At 40.9% G+C, this 15,761-nt stretch overlaps 1 protein-coding gene across 3 annotated transcripts in view; it reads right to left on the reverse strand.

Annotated features, from left to right (window-relative positions):
- Positions 1–5,944: 5,944 nt before the first annotated feature.
- ppargc1a (peroxisome proliferator-activated receptor gamma, coactivator 1 alpha) overlaps positions 5,945–15,761 on the reverse strand; it is a 590,881-nt gene continuing 581,064 nt past the window's right edge. For all 3 annotated transcript variants that reach the window (XM_078215481.1, XM_078215483.1, XM_078215482.1), the window contains exon 13: positions 5,945–8,051. In XM_078215481.1, the coding sequence (XP_078071607.1) occupies positions 7,948–8,051 (104 nt within the window). In that variant the 3' untranslated portion in view covers positions 5,945–7,947. The remainder of the gene's footprint in view (positions 8,052–15,761) is intronic.

Raw genomic sequence — 15,761 nt, forward strand, 5'->3', positions numbered from 1 at the left:
GGTGGTGGAACAGTGGTCAGGAGGAAGTTGTCCTGGGAGTCCTCAACATTGTCTCTGGACTCCCTGAAGTCTGATGGCATCAGGTTAAACATGGGCTGCTAGATTCATGGAGAGTGATAAGGACATCCAGTGAGGCGATGGCCTAGTGGTATTATCACTAGATTATTCATCCAGAAACTCAGCTAATGTTCTGGGGACCCGGGTTCAAATCCTGCCTTGGCAGCTGGGTGAATTTGAATTCAACAAAAAATATCTGGGACTAAGAATTTACTGATGACCATGAAACCGTTGTTAATTGTCGGAAAAACCCATTTGGTTCACTTATGTCCTTTAGGTAAGGAAATCTGCTGTTCTTACCTGGTCTGGCCTACATGTGACTCCAGATCCACAGCAATGTGGTTGACTCTCAACTACCCTCGGGCAACTAGGGATGGGCAATAAATGCTGGCCAGCCAGCGACACCCATTTCACACAAATGAATTTTTAAAAAAACTCATCTGCCTCGTCTGGACATTGCTATTGCTTCATGGCCAGCATCCTCTCCCTTCAACATCCATCGGAGGAAACATGCCATTCTCTATCTCCTCCTCAGGCAGTTCCTCCCCCTCGTTGCAGCACCCGGTGGTGCAGAGCACAGCAGACGACCACATTGCATGACACCCTCTGCGGACTGTATTGCATGGTTCCATTAGACCATTCCAGGCAGGGGAACCTCATCTTCAGCATCCCTATGGTCTGATCCACCAAATTGAAAGTTGTAGCATGAGCCTCATTGTACCTTGTTTCAGCAGCACTCTGTGGCTTCCTCATAGGGGTCAACAGCCACCTTTTCAGTGGGCAGCCCTTGTCTCCGAGGAGCCAACCATGCAGCTTCTGTGGATCCTGAAAGATATCAGGGATCTGAGAGTGGTTCAGAATGTAGGAGTCATGCACACTCCCTGGGAATCAAGCACACACCTGCAGGATGTGTTTGTTGTGGTTGCAGACCAGCTGAACATTCAGCAAGTGGAAGCTTGAGTGCAGTTGATGGCACGCTTCACCTATGGAAAACCAGAGATTTGTGCAAAGCCCATCATTCATCCTGGCTTGCCTGATCCCAGTTGAAATGGACAAAGTTGGGTACCCTCGCCTCCTGGATGCACTTGTGTGTAGAGGCTTGCGAAATCCCACAGAGGTCACCTGTGGAGCTCTGTAAGGAGCCACTGACATAAATATTGAGCACCGCAGTAACTTTGAGTAACACTAGAGGCGGATGCCTTCCAGGCCCCCATGGCCCTGAATCGTGCAGAAAGTGGCAGATGTGACCAACCAGTTTCCTGGACATGAAGTCCTTGGTGACACTAGTTCTCAACATCTGCAGGTATGTTAGGCCTCATCTATAGACCCTTGATCTAGTGAGGTGCCTCTGAGAGACGGCTCTCTGGGGTTCATCCTCTGCATGCAGAACAGGCCATGCCAACCCTTTTTCATGGTTCTACTCATGCCTTTGATGAGCCAGTCACCTCTTCTCTACTGCCTATGAGTAAAAAGAATGACGGGGGAACACCAGTTCCGTATGTTCTCCACACGTAAGTGTCAAAAAGAGAGACTTGCCAATTAGCATTTATCTCCGAAGGACTGCTCTTTGGCAATTCATCACCTGTAGCTACCTCTCAAAATCCACTGACTCATGTCTTCGCAACAATATTGATGCCCAGTCCTTAGTTTGCATTCTGCTTCGGCAACACTGCACACCAGCCTCAAACACCACATGACCAAATGGCCATAGCTTTGGCCACTCTACTGCATCCTGAGCTCTAATTTCAGGTGCAGGCATTGTCCAAAGCATTACCCCAAAGTCATGTGCCCAACCTGGTGCATGGGGAGGTTGGGGGGGGGGGGGGGGGGAGGGGTGGGGGGGACTTGCCAATTCGCACCTTAGCACACTGGCAAGGATGAGGAGCATTCTCCTCAGGCAGTGTGTGATTGCCAACTCTCTAAGTGAATATAGTTGCTTGCCCAGTTAGCCAATGGTACAGGCACACCATGGCAGTCATCAACTTTGAAAGTTAATGCGTCAAGGGTTAAATGCTGAGCAGCAATCAGTTGCACTCACAAACATAAGCGATGCTTGAGTGGGCATAATACCGTGCCTTATTTGACTCCAGGCATGTCAATTGAGTTGCAACTGAGTGGTCTCAGCTTCAACAGCATATTGGTAACTTACAAGTTTTTCAATTATCCTCGTCCTACTCTACAGGCTGCCTCCTGATGTCCCCACCCCAGATTTCAGTGAACCATTGGTCCATGATGACTTTCCACCTCCCCCTCTCCTCCCCCCACCCACTGCACTGTCCCAAGCTTCCCTTCTCTCTGTGAGGCCCAACTAGGCCCCAGGTACCCTGGAGCCAACACCCAGGTATCCTGGAGTACCCTTCCAGTCTTACCCCAGTTCTAGTCTTACACCAGTACCCGTCCAGTTTTACTCCAGTCTCCCTTCGAGTCAAACCCCAGTACCCCTTTGAAACAAGCTCTCATACCCCCGGTCAAGTCTCGTGAACCCCGAGTAAAGCCCCAATATCCCGCTTCCCCTGAATACGCGGAGCAGCACTCATCTCCGAGGTCCCTTTGGAGGTCTGCTCATCAGGTGCACAGCTTTTGAAGCCAGTTGTGATTTGCGCTATTCTGACATCACACCGCCGTGGGTGGATTATTTGACAGGTGAGTTTGATTTTAGCATTTGGGCCTGAATGGCGGGAACACAGCCCACCACTGATGGGGGAGGGAGTGATTGTGGCAAGTTTTCACGCCAGTGTAAAAATGCTGTTTTGCACTTCTCGCAAAATATTTTCCTTTGCCATCGCCAAACCCACCTGACGCAAACAGGAGTGCAAAATCCAGGCCCCTGTCTATTATGACACCTGGAGCTACATTTCTCTGACTCAGCGGCATGAGTGCTGCCAACTATTAAACTAGGGCAATAAAAAACATCAGTAATCACTTCTTTGAACTTAGTGCTCTGACATTTTATTTATTCAACACAAAATAAGAAGTTTTTTGTGAACAGCAATGGAATTCTGGATTCGCTGAATGTAAATCTATAACTTAAGTGCAATTAGCCTGTTGGGTAGAGTCAGAGTGTCTCCTTGATAGTAAGAGTGTAAATGGAATGCACCTGACACTTATCACAAGTGGCATCATGCTCCAATGTAAATGTAAATAAAATCTTACCCGTCACCTCATGGGAAAAGGGAGAACAATGTAAGTCAATTTAAAAATACCAGCAGATGTTAATGAAATGAAATCACAACTTTTATTTGAATAAAATATTGTTTTTTTACAACCACATGTTTCTGAGAACAGTATAGCAGGTGGTGCAGTCCTCCGTCTTATGGCAGTGTGATAAGAAAATGCAAAAAAGAAAAAAAATCTTGCCTAAACCTAGTTCATATAAATGACATTTCTTGAAGTTCATAACATTCATTTATATCTTAATTGTTTTCTCTTAAGGGATTGTTTTAATTTAGTTGTCTCTATATCACAGATTCAAATGCCATACACAATTTTCAGACTATAGGCAATGCCTGCATATGTTCTATTATCTCTATCTCTTCATCTTAAACATACAGATGTAAGTCTTGGTTTCAGGGCCCTAATAATTTGTTTCTATGAATGGATTTTTCACTACACTGAGGCTGAAATAACTTTGTGTTTGTTTGAAATTCTGTGCGTTAATCACCATAAGAGGAACATGGGAGGATGAAACACATAAATCAAAGTTAATCATATTAAAGGACCTAGGCACGAATTACCTCATCAATGCAGAATCATGCATAGCATTTGGTAACTGCAGAAATGTAACTCAAACATATTTACTGATTCTATTGAAAAATCACATTTTAATGATACTCTTCTAGATGCTATAGGCAATCTGCCGCCATCTGTGTTCATGTTGCTGAATAGTTACATATGTGGAGCAGAGGTAGGGCAATCAGCATTCAGTTGTGATGGTCATTGTTTCAATGTGAAAAGTTAACTCTGATGTGTTACCCCATCAACATGATTCATGAAGTACAATAGTGGAAGTTTAGGTTGTGGTTTCAGCATGAAGTCTGCTAAAACATTGATGAATATATGTTATTGTATAAATATTTAGCAATCCTGTTAAATGTTAATGACCAATCAAATCACCGAACAAGCAAATCTGAGAGAATAGCAACTGGTTATGTGGGACATGTTATTTGTGTATTCACTAGTTTGTTTTATATTTTATATACCTGATTTACCTCAGAGCGATGCAGAGTTGACACTGGTTCTAAGTGTACAACAGGTTTATTTATAGTGTTTTAAAGTGTCTCAACAATCACAGGTTTTCTACACAAATGTTCATAGCTCTGGCTTCTCAGGTCTCTTCTCTGAAAGCATTTGTTTATTTTTCCCTTAGAGGCCTTAATCAGTCAAGCACAGTGAAATAGATCAGTCAACAGGCTAACATAATGCTAAATTCTCCCTCAGTGTACCCAAACAGGTGCCAGAGTGTAGCAACTAAGGGATTTTCGCAGTAACTTCAATGTTAATGTAAGCCTACTTGTGACACTAATAAATAAACTTTAATCAAACACAGGTCAATTAAACTATTGAGCACTTAATCTTTACCCCCTTTTAATGAAATCATCCTCCAAGAGGTAACATTTCATAATTTGTGGAATTGAATTATTTTCAATTAATTAGTCATTAATTTATTCATTGGTTAGTGTACCGAATTTACACATATACGCCAATTGCCACAATGCTGCCGCATATTAATGGACTCACCATTCCCTGGCATCTCTGGCTGAATGCATATTGCTTGATCACCTGAAGTATTTTTTTGAGAACACTTATCGCCCTATCGTAGGTGGACATATCTTCACTCAACTGCTCAAATATTTTCTGGCCTTCTCCACTGAGACAATGTACATACGAACATACAAGCAAGGAACAGGAATAGGCCATTCAGCCCCTCAAGCCTCCCCACTATATAAGATCATGGCTGATCTGTTATTAACCTCAAATCTGCATCTTGCCTACTCCCAATGACCTATCAACCCCTTGCTTACCAAGAATTGGCCTTTGATAATTTCCAAGAAAATCTCACCCAAAAAATGAGTTTGAACTGGCACTAAGTTGGCAACTATGCTCAGAAAGACTAGTATGGGAAACAGAAATACTGCCATGCTAGTGCAGTAGGACTTCTGTTCCGAATTTGGGGCGGGGTGGGGGGGGGGGGGGGCGGGGGGGAGAACCTACCTGTGCTTTATCTGACCTGACAGCATTCACATGAGAGTTACACTGGTTAACCAAAGTGGAAGGCATTCCATTCCCTATCCGTCTTCAAAAAAAAGTTTAAAACATGACACGAAATTAATTCTTAATTTCCTTATTCATTTGGATCTAATTTTAAAAAAATTAAGTTCATAAAGCAGAGGAAAGAAAAAAAGACTTGCATTTATATAGCACCTTTTATGATCTCAGGATGTTCCAAAACTTTCAAGCCAATTAAATACTTCTGAAGTGTAGTTGCTGTCATATTATAGGAAATGCTGCAGTTAATTTGCACACAGGAAGCTCTCACAAACAGCAATGCAATAATGACTAGTCAGTATGTTTTTGTGAAGCTCATTGAGAGATAAACATTGGCCAAGACCATGGGATAAATTACCTACTCCTTTTTGAAATAGTGCTGTGAGATTGCAATCTTAGAGAACAGGCAAAGGTTTGCTTTAACATGTCTAAAATAAAACACCTCCAACGGTGCACTATTCCCTCAATGCTGCACTGGAGCGTCAGCCAGATTTTTATACTCAAGTACATGGAGTGGGACTTGAACCCATATCTGATTCGGAGACAAGAGTGCTCGCAACTAACCCAAATCTGACAAGCAAACTGAGCTTGTTTTGATTTGTACGATGATTCCACACATGGGCAGTTTGAAACATTGTTTCCCTTTATTAGTCCAGTGAGGTTGATGAGAACTGCACATTTAAAAAAAACACAGTAATTCTATACAATGGTTCAACCACACATTACAGGTAGAAGTGTCAGACAAAGGAAGCTCACATGGATGTTCCTTCTCACATTTCCTGGTCAGTACAGTCCCATCAACTATTATATCATCACCCACAAACCTAAAAGCACAGTGTCCTCAGAATTTACTTTAATTAAAATTAAGAATAATTAACTGATATATTACATTGCTATTCCAGTTATTGTACAGAGCAAATTTTATATTACAATCATTAAAATCCTCATCACGTTTGCCAGACAGGACAAAAACATCATTACCCAAGTTATAAAGGATAGCCGAGAACTAACATTAGTTACAAACACACAGTTTCACTTAATTTGTTCAGGTTAGCCATTGCTACACACAAAACTATGAAATACTGTAGTAGCAATAGGTCAGAAATTTAACACACAATAAGCACCTAAAGAAGCTGGGTAATGTGCCTGGTCCTTCACCTCACAACATGATATGCTAAAATTAGATTTTTAAAAATAAACATTTATTGCTATTTTTTGTATTTATTTTTACAATCTTGCTATTACAATAAAGAGGAGAATATTCAAAATCCAGGGAAGAAAATGTAAACCTCAGTTTGGCATCATGTGATACAATGAATTAAAAGACCTGAAAACTTTATCTAATAATAGTCTGAACAGAGATAAAACACTAGAGGTACTACAGGTAATGAATGGCTAAGTCAAAAACTTTTATATTGCTATTAGTATATACTTACAAAGTTGAGAACTCAGTTTAGCAAACATGTGAAGACAATTTTCCAATGACAAACATTCAAATCTCTCAATACAAATTAACGATGGTCACATGAACAAAATGTCACCTGCTTTTGCTCAAAGCTAAATGAGCTTAGGTGAAGAGTGTAGCTGTGATATGTTGGTATGGGGAGTGGGATGGCGTTAGTACTATTCACAGGAATCTTGTCGGTTTCTCTTCTCAACAAATCATGAAGATAAACTGATTTGTAATTTACTTATCCATGCTTCAATTGGCTTTACTTTTCCTCTGAATAAATGAAATTTGTGCGATAATGCTACCATGAACTAACTTATAATGGGCTGTAATTTCAGAACACACCTGACAATTTTATCTGAAATCACAAATAAATCATGAATAAACTCTTCACATTTTTCTCCTGATATATTAATTCTTATCTAATTTTATGTAAAGGACAAAAATGAAAGCACCTTTAATGATTAAACATATTGATGGGAGTGGTGACATGATTCATTTTCTAAGTTGCTCAGTTGCAAGTTTATTGTAAAGCTACATTATGGGAAATGAGCATTGGTCCATGTGTCCAGCAGACACACAGACAACTTTAGCCATCTCAGTTTCACATCTCTCCAACCTTTTAAATATAATAGTGTACACTAGCATCTAACTTGTGATTACATTCTTGATTTAATTATTGAAAAGAAGGCTGCATTTACAGTGCATAGCTGTAACAAACGAAACAACATTGTTATATTTACATAAAATAAAAATAACTCAATTTAACATTAGTAAATTTGTAACTACATTTCAGCATTTAGTAAATAAAATATTTGAAACACCCCAGGTATTTAATCCCAACTCTTGTCTGTAATGTAACACCACATCCAAATGTCAGAAAAAATGCTGAACAAGCTGCATATTCCACCAATTAGATTATTGTTATTATACCATGTGTAAAACAGTGCTAATTTATCAGCTGTACTCTTCCTTTTCAATTCCAATTTCTTTTAATTGAATATCCGTCAACTTTCCTCTCACACTGCAGCAGCTGTGTTCATGTAAACTTCATTTGTACAGAGTGTAAAGAGGGATAAGATCCCAGGATGACTAATGCAAGTTCTTTGATGGTAAATGAAAGAATGCCTACGAGATTCTGTGGCTTCCTTCACTAGTAGCACATTTGGTTTCTGTTACCTACGCAGGCTGTACTGAGCCTCCCTCAGCAAGGTGTCAAAATCCATTGAGTCATACTTGCTTTTTGTTGAAGCAGGGTCAAAATCGTCTGAATTGGGATCTACAACAAAGGAAGAATTTTTCATGAATACTGTTTCTCATAAAGCTTTACAAAATTAAACTTAGTCTTTTGGGATTTCTTTAATAATAATAGGTGATGAAAGGTGTAAAATAACTCAAAATTTGACCATTATGAGACTAAGGACTTTTGGTTCATAAAGATTGACCTTGTGCCTTAAAATAAAATGCAATGGTCTTTAAAATCATGAGGAACTGGGTTAAATCATTTAATCATCTGAGTGCAATAAATATATATGTACTCTGGTTTTCAGAAACTTTGTTAATTTGTGTCCATTAATTGTCTCTCAGTAATTACAATAATCCAAAAATAATAATGGCTGGGCAGCACAAATTTTGAATGTTCATTGAACACAAGATCACAGATTTAATTTCCACTGTTTCTAAATTACAGAAAGTTCAACTGGACTTTAGATTAAGTGTTGTATGAACAGGACAATTTGGGGGTGAGATTGTTGACATTAGCACAAAATGGCTGATTGTGAATCAGCAAATATTTCTGCATGGAAAAGAAAACAGGACACAGCATAAAATGGGCTAATAATTTGCAATCTGCCCATTTTGCACTAATGTTCTTGGCCAGTTCCACCTCCAGAGGAGAAAAAATAAAATCATTTGGTTCAATCTATTTGGAGTGTATAGTCTATTAGGCAATTCACATAATCTTTGATAGGAAATGTAGATCAGGTCAGCAGAAAGTCAACCTAGCTTGAGTTAAATTACTTGCAAAGCATAAAAAGAAATAAAGAGAGGAATAACATCTTATTGGAGAGGAAACACATCGGGCTGAATTCTCCAATCTCTCTCGCAGCTGGGATTCTCCCATCCTGCTGCAGGGAACAGAGACTTGGCTCTTGTGTGGAATGTTATTGAATGACTTTTGAAAGTTTAAGTACACTACATCCGCTGGTTCTCCTTATACATCTTATGAGTTACATCCTCAAAAATCTCGAACAGATTTGTCAAACTCCCTTTAATAAATCAGAGTTTACACTGCCTAATTATATTATGAATTCCCAAGTGCCCTGTTACCACTTCTTTAATACCAGAATCTTCATTTTACCTACTACTGATATTATGCTAACTGGTTCACAGTTCCATGTTTTCCCTTTTCCCTTAAATAATGGATTCTGTTTGCTGCCTTCCTATCCTTAGGAACTGTACTGGAATCAAAGGAATTCTGAAAGATCAAATTTATTGCATTCACTATCTCTGCAGCTACCTCTTTTAAAACCCTAGAATTGAGGTCATCAAGTCTCCAGGATTCGTCACCAGTTAGTCACATTAATTTCTCTAGTATCTCTATTTCTTATGCTGATTTATTTAAGTTCTTAATTCTTGTTAGATCATTTATACACCATCATCTTCAGTCTTAGTGTCCACTGACTATCAATGAAGTGTAGAGACACACAGAAATTATTGATTATTGAAATAATGGTCAGTGTCAGATGCCAGAAACATGAAAATGTATCCCAGCAAGGATTTAACCTCCTCAAGAGTGGAATATAGGAGCACAGAATATTAACGAAAGTAAAATAACCAAACGTAAGAACAATCTTGGTTTTATAATCAGTGAATGGGTAAATAATATTCTACTGCCCTGCATCCTGGCCTGGGCAGTCCATTGCCAGATTGAATTCTAGTGGACTGGGAATCCCCCAATTCCTCCATATTCATCTGACACAAACTCAGTGAAGTCGTTTGTTGTGCCCAGGAGAATTGGTGCTGCCAAGAGAAAGCATACCAATGTAAAGGTGAGAATCCTGATTGTTTTACATAATTAACTACATGTAGTTAACCTATTTAAGACTATAAAGACTTCATTAGAGCCTATTGAACGGCATCCAACATCCCACAACAGGTTGGCAGTGAATTGAAAAACACAAAACTTTGCAAAAATTGCAGAGAAAAGCTAAAATCCTGCAAAACCAAAGAAAAATTCGAAGAAGAATTCTGACCTGAAGAAAAGCTTGAGAAGCAAACGCACAGAGAAAAATCATCGGGGAAAGCTCCAAAGGCTCGGAAGCTGAAAGCAGCAATCTAAAATTCCTCACAGCAGCAGAAGACTCCATGGAATCTCTTGGAATTCCAGCTTCAATTGCCAGAGTGCAGAGTCAGTAGACCTAGCAGGGGCAAGCTAAAACTTTTAAATTCCAGGATACAGCAAGTTCTGAGAAACTTTTAAATAGTTCAGTGGTCAGAAATTGCCATTTAAAAACTTAGTCGGAAAGGCATCCCAGCTCGCTCCAAAAATAAGAAGAAATTAATTAATTAATTTGGAAGAATTGCAACTAAAGAATCAGCTTTAAAGAACAGCCAGGATTCATCGCTGTCATGACCCTAAAGCATAGCATTGAAATGGAGAAGTCTGTAGCTCGTTGATCCAAGCGCAAACCCTTTGTCTACAAAGAGTAGTGCTATCTTGAATTTCAGCAACCTCTTAAAGTTAAACCTACTCATTAATTTTTTTTTAAACATGGATCAAAAATTCAACCTATAAGATCATTTTGGAATCATCCAAGAATCAAAAGTTACAGAAAATTGGGTATGCTGGAAAAGAGAACTTTTAAACTACCAGAGTACATCAGCTCTAAGTAAAAGTCAGAAAAAGTCCAGATTAATACATTTTTATATTGGTTTGGTGGACTTACTGATGAAGTAACCTTAATGCAGTGCGTTAAAGAATCCTCAACCAGTTTCAATGAAATATTAAAAGCATTTGATGATATTTTAATCTTCAAGTTGTGGTGCGTACTGCATTTAGAAAGAAGCACAGAAACCCCCAGTAAAGCACAAAAATTGTAAATATTGAAGCATCCGGAAGAAAACTTTGAATAACAAATCACATTTCCAAGGAGACATAGGAACAGATGAAAAACAAGAACCTAGAATGGCAAGAGAAGGTAGACACCTCTCACAAAAGTGTGTGAAGAGTCTCAAAAACAACTAGGAGGAGCACAAGTATGAAATATAAGTGTGGATGATAGCACAGAGGAATTATACTCTGCCAAGGAAAAACGAGAGAATCAACTTTATTGTATAAAAGATGCATTCAATTAAGTTAAACAAGAATTAATGAGAACACTGGGATGCCACTCACAGGAAGTAGAACACTTGAAAGAAAGAGTTGAAATGCTTAAAAGAAGAACTTGTAGAAACAAATTCAACAAAAATGGTTAATACTTGATGAACTTCAAGCATCAGAGGTTTCCAGTAAACATTGTGCAAAGCCCAAGGGGAAATGATGACCTAATAGTAATTCACTGGGCCAGTAATCCAGAGGCTCAAGCTAATACTCTGGGGAATAAGGATTCAAATCCTGCCATGGCAGCTGATGGAATTTAAATTTAAATAATACTCTAGAATTAAAAAGTTAGTCTCAATAATAGCAAAACCATTGAAACCATTGTTGATTTGCAGATAGCGATGAGGACCATCAGAGGATACAGAAGGATATAGATCGGCTGGAGACTTGGGCGGAGAAATGGCAGATGAAGTTTAATCTGGACAAATGTGAGGTAATGCATTTTGGAAGATCTAATACAGATAGGAAATATACAGTAAATGGCAGAACCCTTAAGAGTATTGATAGGCAGAGGGATCTGGGTGTACAGGTACACAGGTCATTGAAAGTGGCAATGCAGGTGAGAAGGTAGTCAAGAAGGCATACGGCATACTTGCCTTCATCGGCCGGGGTATTGAGTTTAAAAATTGGCAAGTCATGTTGCAGCTTTATAGAACCTTAGTTAGGCCGCACTTGGAATATAGTGTTCAATTCTGGTTGCCAGACTACCAGAAGGATGTGGAGGCTTTGGAGAGGGTACAGAAAATATTTACCAGGACGTTGCCTGTTGTGGAGGGCATTAGCTATGAGGAGAGGTTGGAGAAACTTGGTTTGTTCTCACTGGAATGACGGAGGTTGATAGGCAACCTGATAGAAGTCTACAAGATTATGAGGGGCACGGACAGAGTGGATAGTCAGAAGCTTTTTCCCAGGGTGGAAGAGTCAATTACTGGGGGGGCATAGGTTTAAGGTGCAAGGAGCAAAGTTTAAAGGAGATGTACGAGGCAAGTTTTTTGCACAGAGGGTGGTGGATGCCTGGAACTCGCTGCCGGGGGCGGTAGTGGAAGTAGATACGATAGTGACTTTTAAGGGGTGTCTTGACAAATACATGAATGGAGGGATATGGTCCCCGGAAGGATAGGGGGTGTTAGTTCAGTTGGGCAGCATGGTCAGTGCAGGCTTGGAGGGCCGAAGGGCCTGTTCCTGTGCTGTAATTTTCTTTGTTCTTTGATTATAAGAACACATCTGGATCACAATTGATCTTTAGGAAAGGAAATCTGCCTTCCTTACCTGGTCTGCCCTACATGTGACTCCAGACCCACAGTAATGGGGCGGCACGGTGGAACAGTGGTTATCATAGAAACCCTACAGTGCAGAAGGAGGCCCATCGTGTCTGCACCGACCACAATCCCACCCAGGCCCTACCCCCACATATTTACCCGCTAATCCCTCTCACCTCCGCATCTCAGAACTCTAAGGGGCAATTTTTAACCTTAGCCAATCAACCTAACCTGCACATCTTTGGACTGTGGGAGGAAACCGGAGCACCCAGAGGAAACCCACACAGACACGAGGAGAATGTGCAAACTCAACACAGACAGTGACCCAAGCTGGGAATCGAACCCAGGTCCTGGAGCTGTGAAGCAGCAGTGCTAACCACTGTGTTACCAGTTAGCACTGCTGCCTCACAGCTCCAGGGGCCTAGGTTCAATTCCCGGCTTGGGTCACTGTCTGTGTGGAGTTTGCACGTCCTCCCTGCATGGGTTTCCTTTGGGTGCTCCAATTTCCTCCCACAATCTGAAAAATGTGCTGATTAGGTGGATTGGCTATGCTAAATTCTCCCTCAGTGTACCCGAACAGGCACCAGAACGTGGCGACTACAGGATTTTCAAAGTAACTTCATTGCAGTGTTAATGTAAAACTATTTGTGACTAATAAATAAACTTTCTTTATGTGGTTGACTCTTAACTGCCAGCTGAAATAGTGTGGCAATTAGGGATGGGCAACAAAAGCTGGTCTTGCCTGCAGTGCCCACACCCCATGAAAGAACAAAGAAAAAAGAAACAGGAGATGAAATTATAGCATTACATAATGGGGCAAGAGGCCCCAAAGGATGCACCAAAACTGATACCATCAGGATGGGCCTAGACATGAACCAATGTCCCTATTAGAATCTCCCCTTCTTCCCTGATCTTAGGATATTTATCGTTGCTACAATGAGACTCCTGTTAACACTACCTGATGGTGCCAAGAGGCAGCAGTAATTAGGTAGCTGGAACAAGAATGAGCCAAGAACCCAGGCTTCCCCAAAACTATTTACATTCTAAAGCTGGGGAAGAGGAGGCTCACAGTAAGAACACCAGAATGCAAGAACACAAGAGAAAGGAGCAGGGGTAGATCATACCACACTCCAAAGATGTGCAGGTTAGGTTGATTGGCCATGCTAAATTGACCCTTAGCGTCAGGGGGATTAGGAGGGTAAATGCATGGGGTTACAGGGATAGGCCTGGGTAGGATTGTTGTCAGTGCAGGCTCAATGGCCGAATGGCCTCCTTCTGCACTGTAGGGATTCTATGATTGTATGATTTGTCTATCCCAGCCTTAAATATATTCAACAACAGTGTCCACAGCCTCTGAGATAGAGAATGCCAAAGATTCACAAACCTTTGAGTGACAAAATTTCTCCTTGTCTCAGTTCTAAATGAACATCCCCATATCCTGAAACTGTGCCTTTTGTTTTAGATACCTTAGCCAGAAGAAACAACCTCTCAGTGTCTACACTGTCAAACCCCCTTGGAATCTTGTATGTTCCAATGAATGAGATCACCTCTCATTCTTCTAAACTACAGAGAATGTAGGCCCAATTCACTCAACCACTTACTAGAGGACAACTCTCTCAATCCAGGGTGCAATCTAGTGAACCTTTGCTGTACTGCCTCCAACACAAATTTATTTATAAGTGTCACAAGTAGGCTTACATTAACAGTGCAATGAAGTTACAGTGAAAAGCCTCTATTCGCCACACTCCTGCACCTCTTTGGGTACACTGAGCGAGAACTTAGCATGGCCAATGCACCTAACCAGACGTCTTTTGAACTGTGGGAGGAAACCAGAGCACCTGGAGGAAACTCGCACAGACATGGGGAGAACATGCAAACTCCCCCACTGACAGTGACCCAAGCCGGGAATTGAACCCGGGTCCATGGTGCTATGAGGCAGCAGTACTAACCACTGTGCCACCATGCTACCCCAAAAATAAATCTGCCTTCCCAACTATATCCTTACTTAAATAAGGAGAGCAAAAATTGCACATTGTATTCTAGGTGTGGTTTCACCAAAGCCCTGTGGCAAGACGTTTTTATTCCTATACTCTAAACCTCTTGCAAGAAAAGTCAACATGCCATTTGCCTTCCTAATTGCTTGGAGTACCTGTAAGCTACCTTTTGGGTTCCTTATACAAACACATCCAAGTCGCTCTGAACATCAAAATATACAAGTTTCATGCCACCTAAAAAAATACCCTGCATTTCAATTCTTATGACTTCCCCACATTATACCCCATCTTCCATCCTGTTGCCCTCTCACTAAATCTGTCTATATCTCTTTGCAGCCTGTGTTCTCCTCATAACTTTGTATTGTCTCCAAACGTAGATACATTACTCTCTGCCTCTTCATATAAGTCATTAATATAGATAGTAAATGGCTGAGACCTCGGCACTGATCCTTGTAGCACTCCACTAGTGACAACCTGCCTACTTGAAAATATTCTATCCATGCCTAACCTCTGCTTCTTGTCCATTAACAAATCCTGTATCCAAGCCAAGATATTATCCCCAATTCCAAACTACCTAAACTTTAATGTGGCATCTTATTCAAACCTTTCTGGAAATCCAAGTATACTACATCTACTTCCCTTTATTCACCCCACTTATACATCCTCAAAAGACTCTAACAACTTTATCAAATGGGATTTCCCTGTCTATATACCATGTTGACTTGTTCTAATCATATGGGGGTGATTCTCCCAGCCTGCTGCGGTGCTCTAGCAGAGGCCATTTAGCGGGATTCCCGCTGGGTGTCAAGGCCTCCACGCGTCTCCAGCCCTAGATTTCCGGTGACTGGTGGTGCGGGGCTACTGTGCATGTGCAGATCTCCACTATAACAGATCGGCACGTGCGTTGTGGCCTGCTCAGCGCCATGCTGCCGGCCTCTCCAGCGGGAATAGGCCCCACCCCCAGATTTTCAGCATGAATCTCCCGGAGGTACTCTGCAATGCACAGACTGTAGGAGATTCATTTTGAAAATCCCGCCAAAAAAAAACAGGAATTACTCCCATTTTTATGCAAATTCAGCACTTAGAATCTTTTTTGGGAGAATCCCGACCACTATACTTTTCGAAGTGCACTGTTAAGACTTTCTTAATAATATATTCCAGCACTTTCCCAATGACTGATGTTAAGCTTACTAACCTGTAGTTCCATTTTCTATCTCCTTCCTTCCTTGAATAGCGGTGTTACATGAGCTAATTTCCAATCTGCTAGAATTTAGTGAATTTTGGAAAATCAGAGCCAATGCATCCACTATCTCTGCAGTGATCTCTTTTAGAATCTTAGGATGTAGGGATGGCAG

Source organism: Mustelus asterias, chromosome 1, assembly GCF_964213995.1.
Source record: "Mustelus asterias chromosome 1, sMusAst1.hap1.1, whole genome shotgun sequence".
In the NCBI taxonomy this organism is placed as follows: domain Eukaryota; kingdom Metazoa; phylum Chordata; class Chondrichthyes; order Carcharhiniformes; family Triakidae; genus Mustelus; species Mustelus asterias.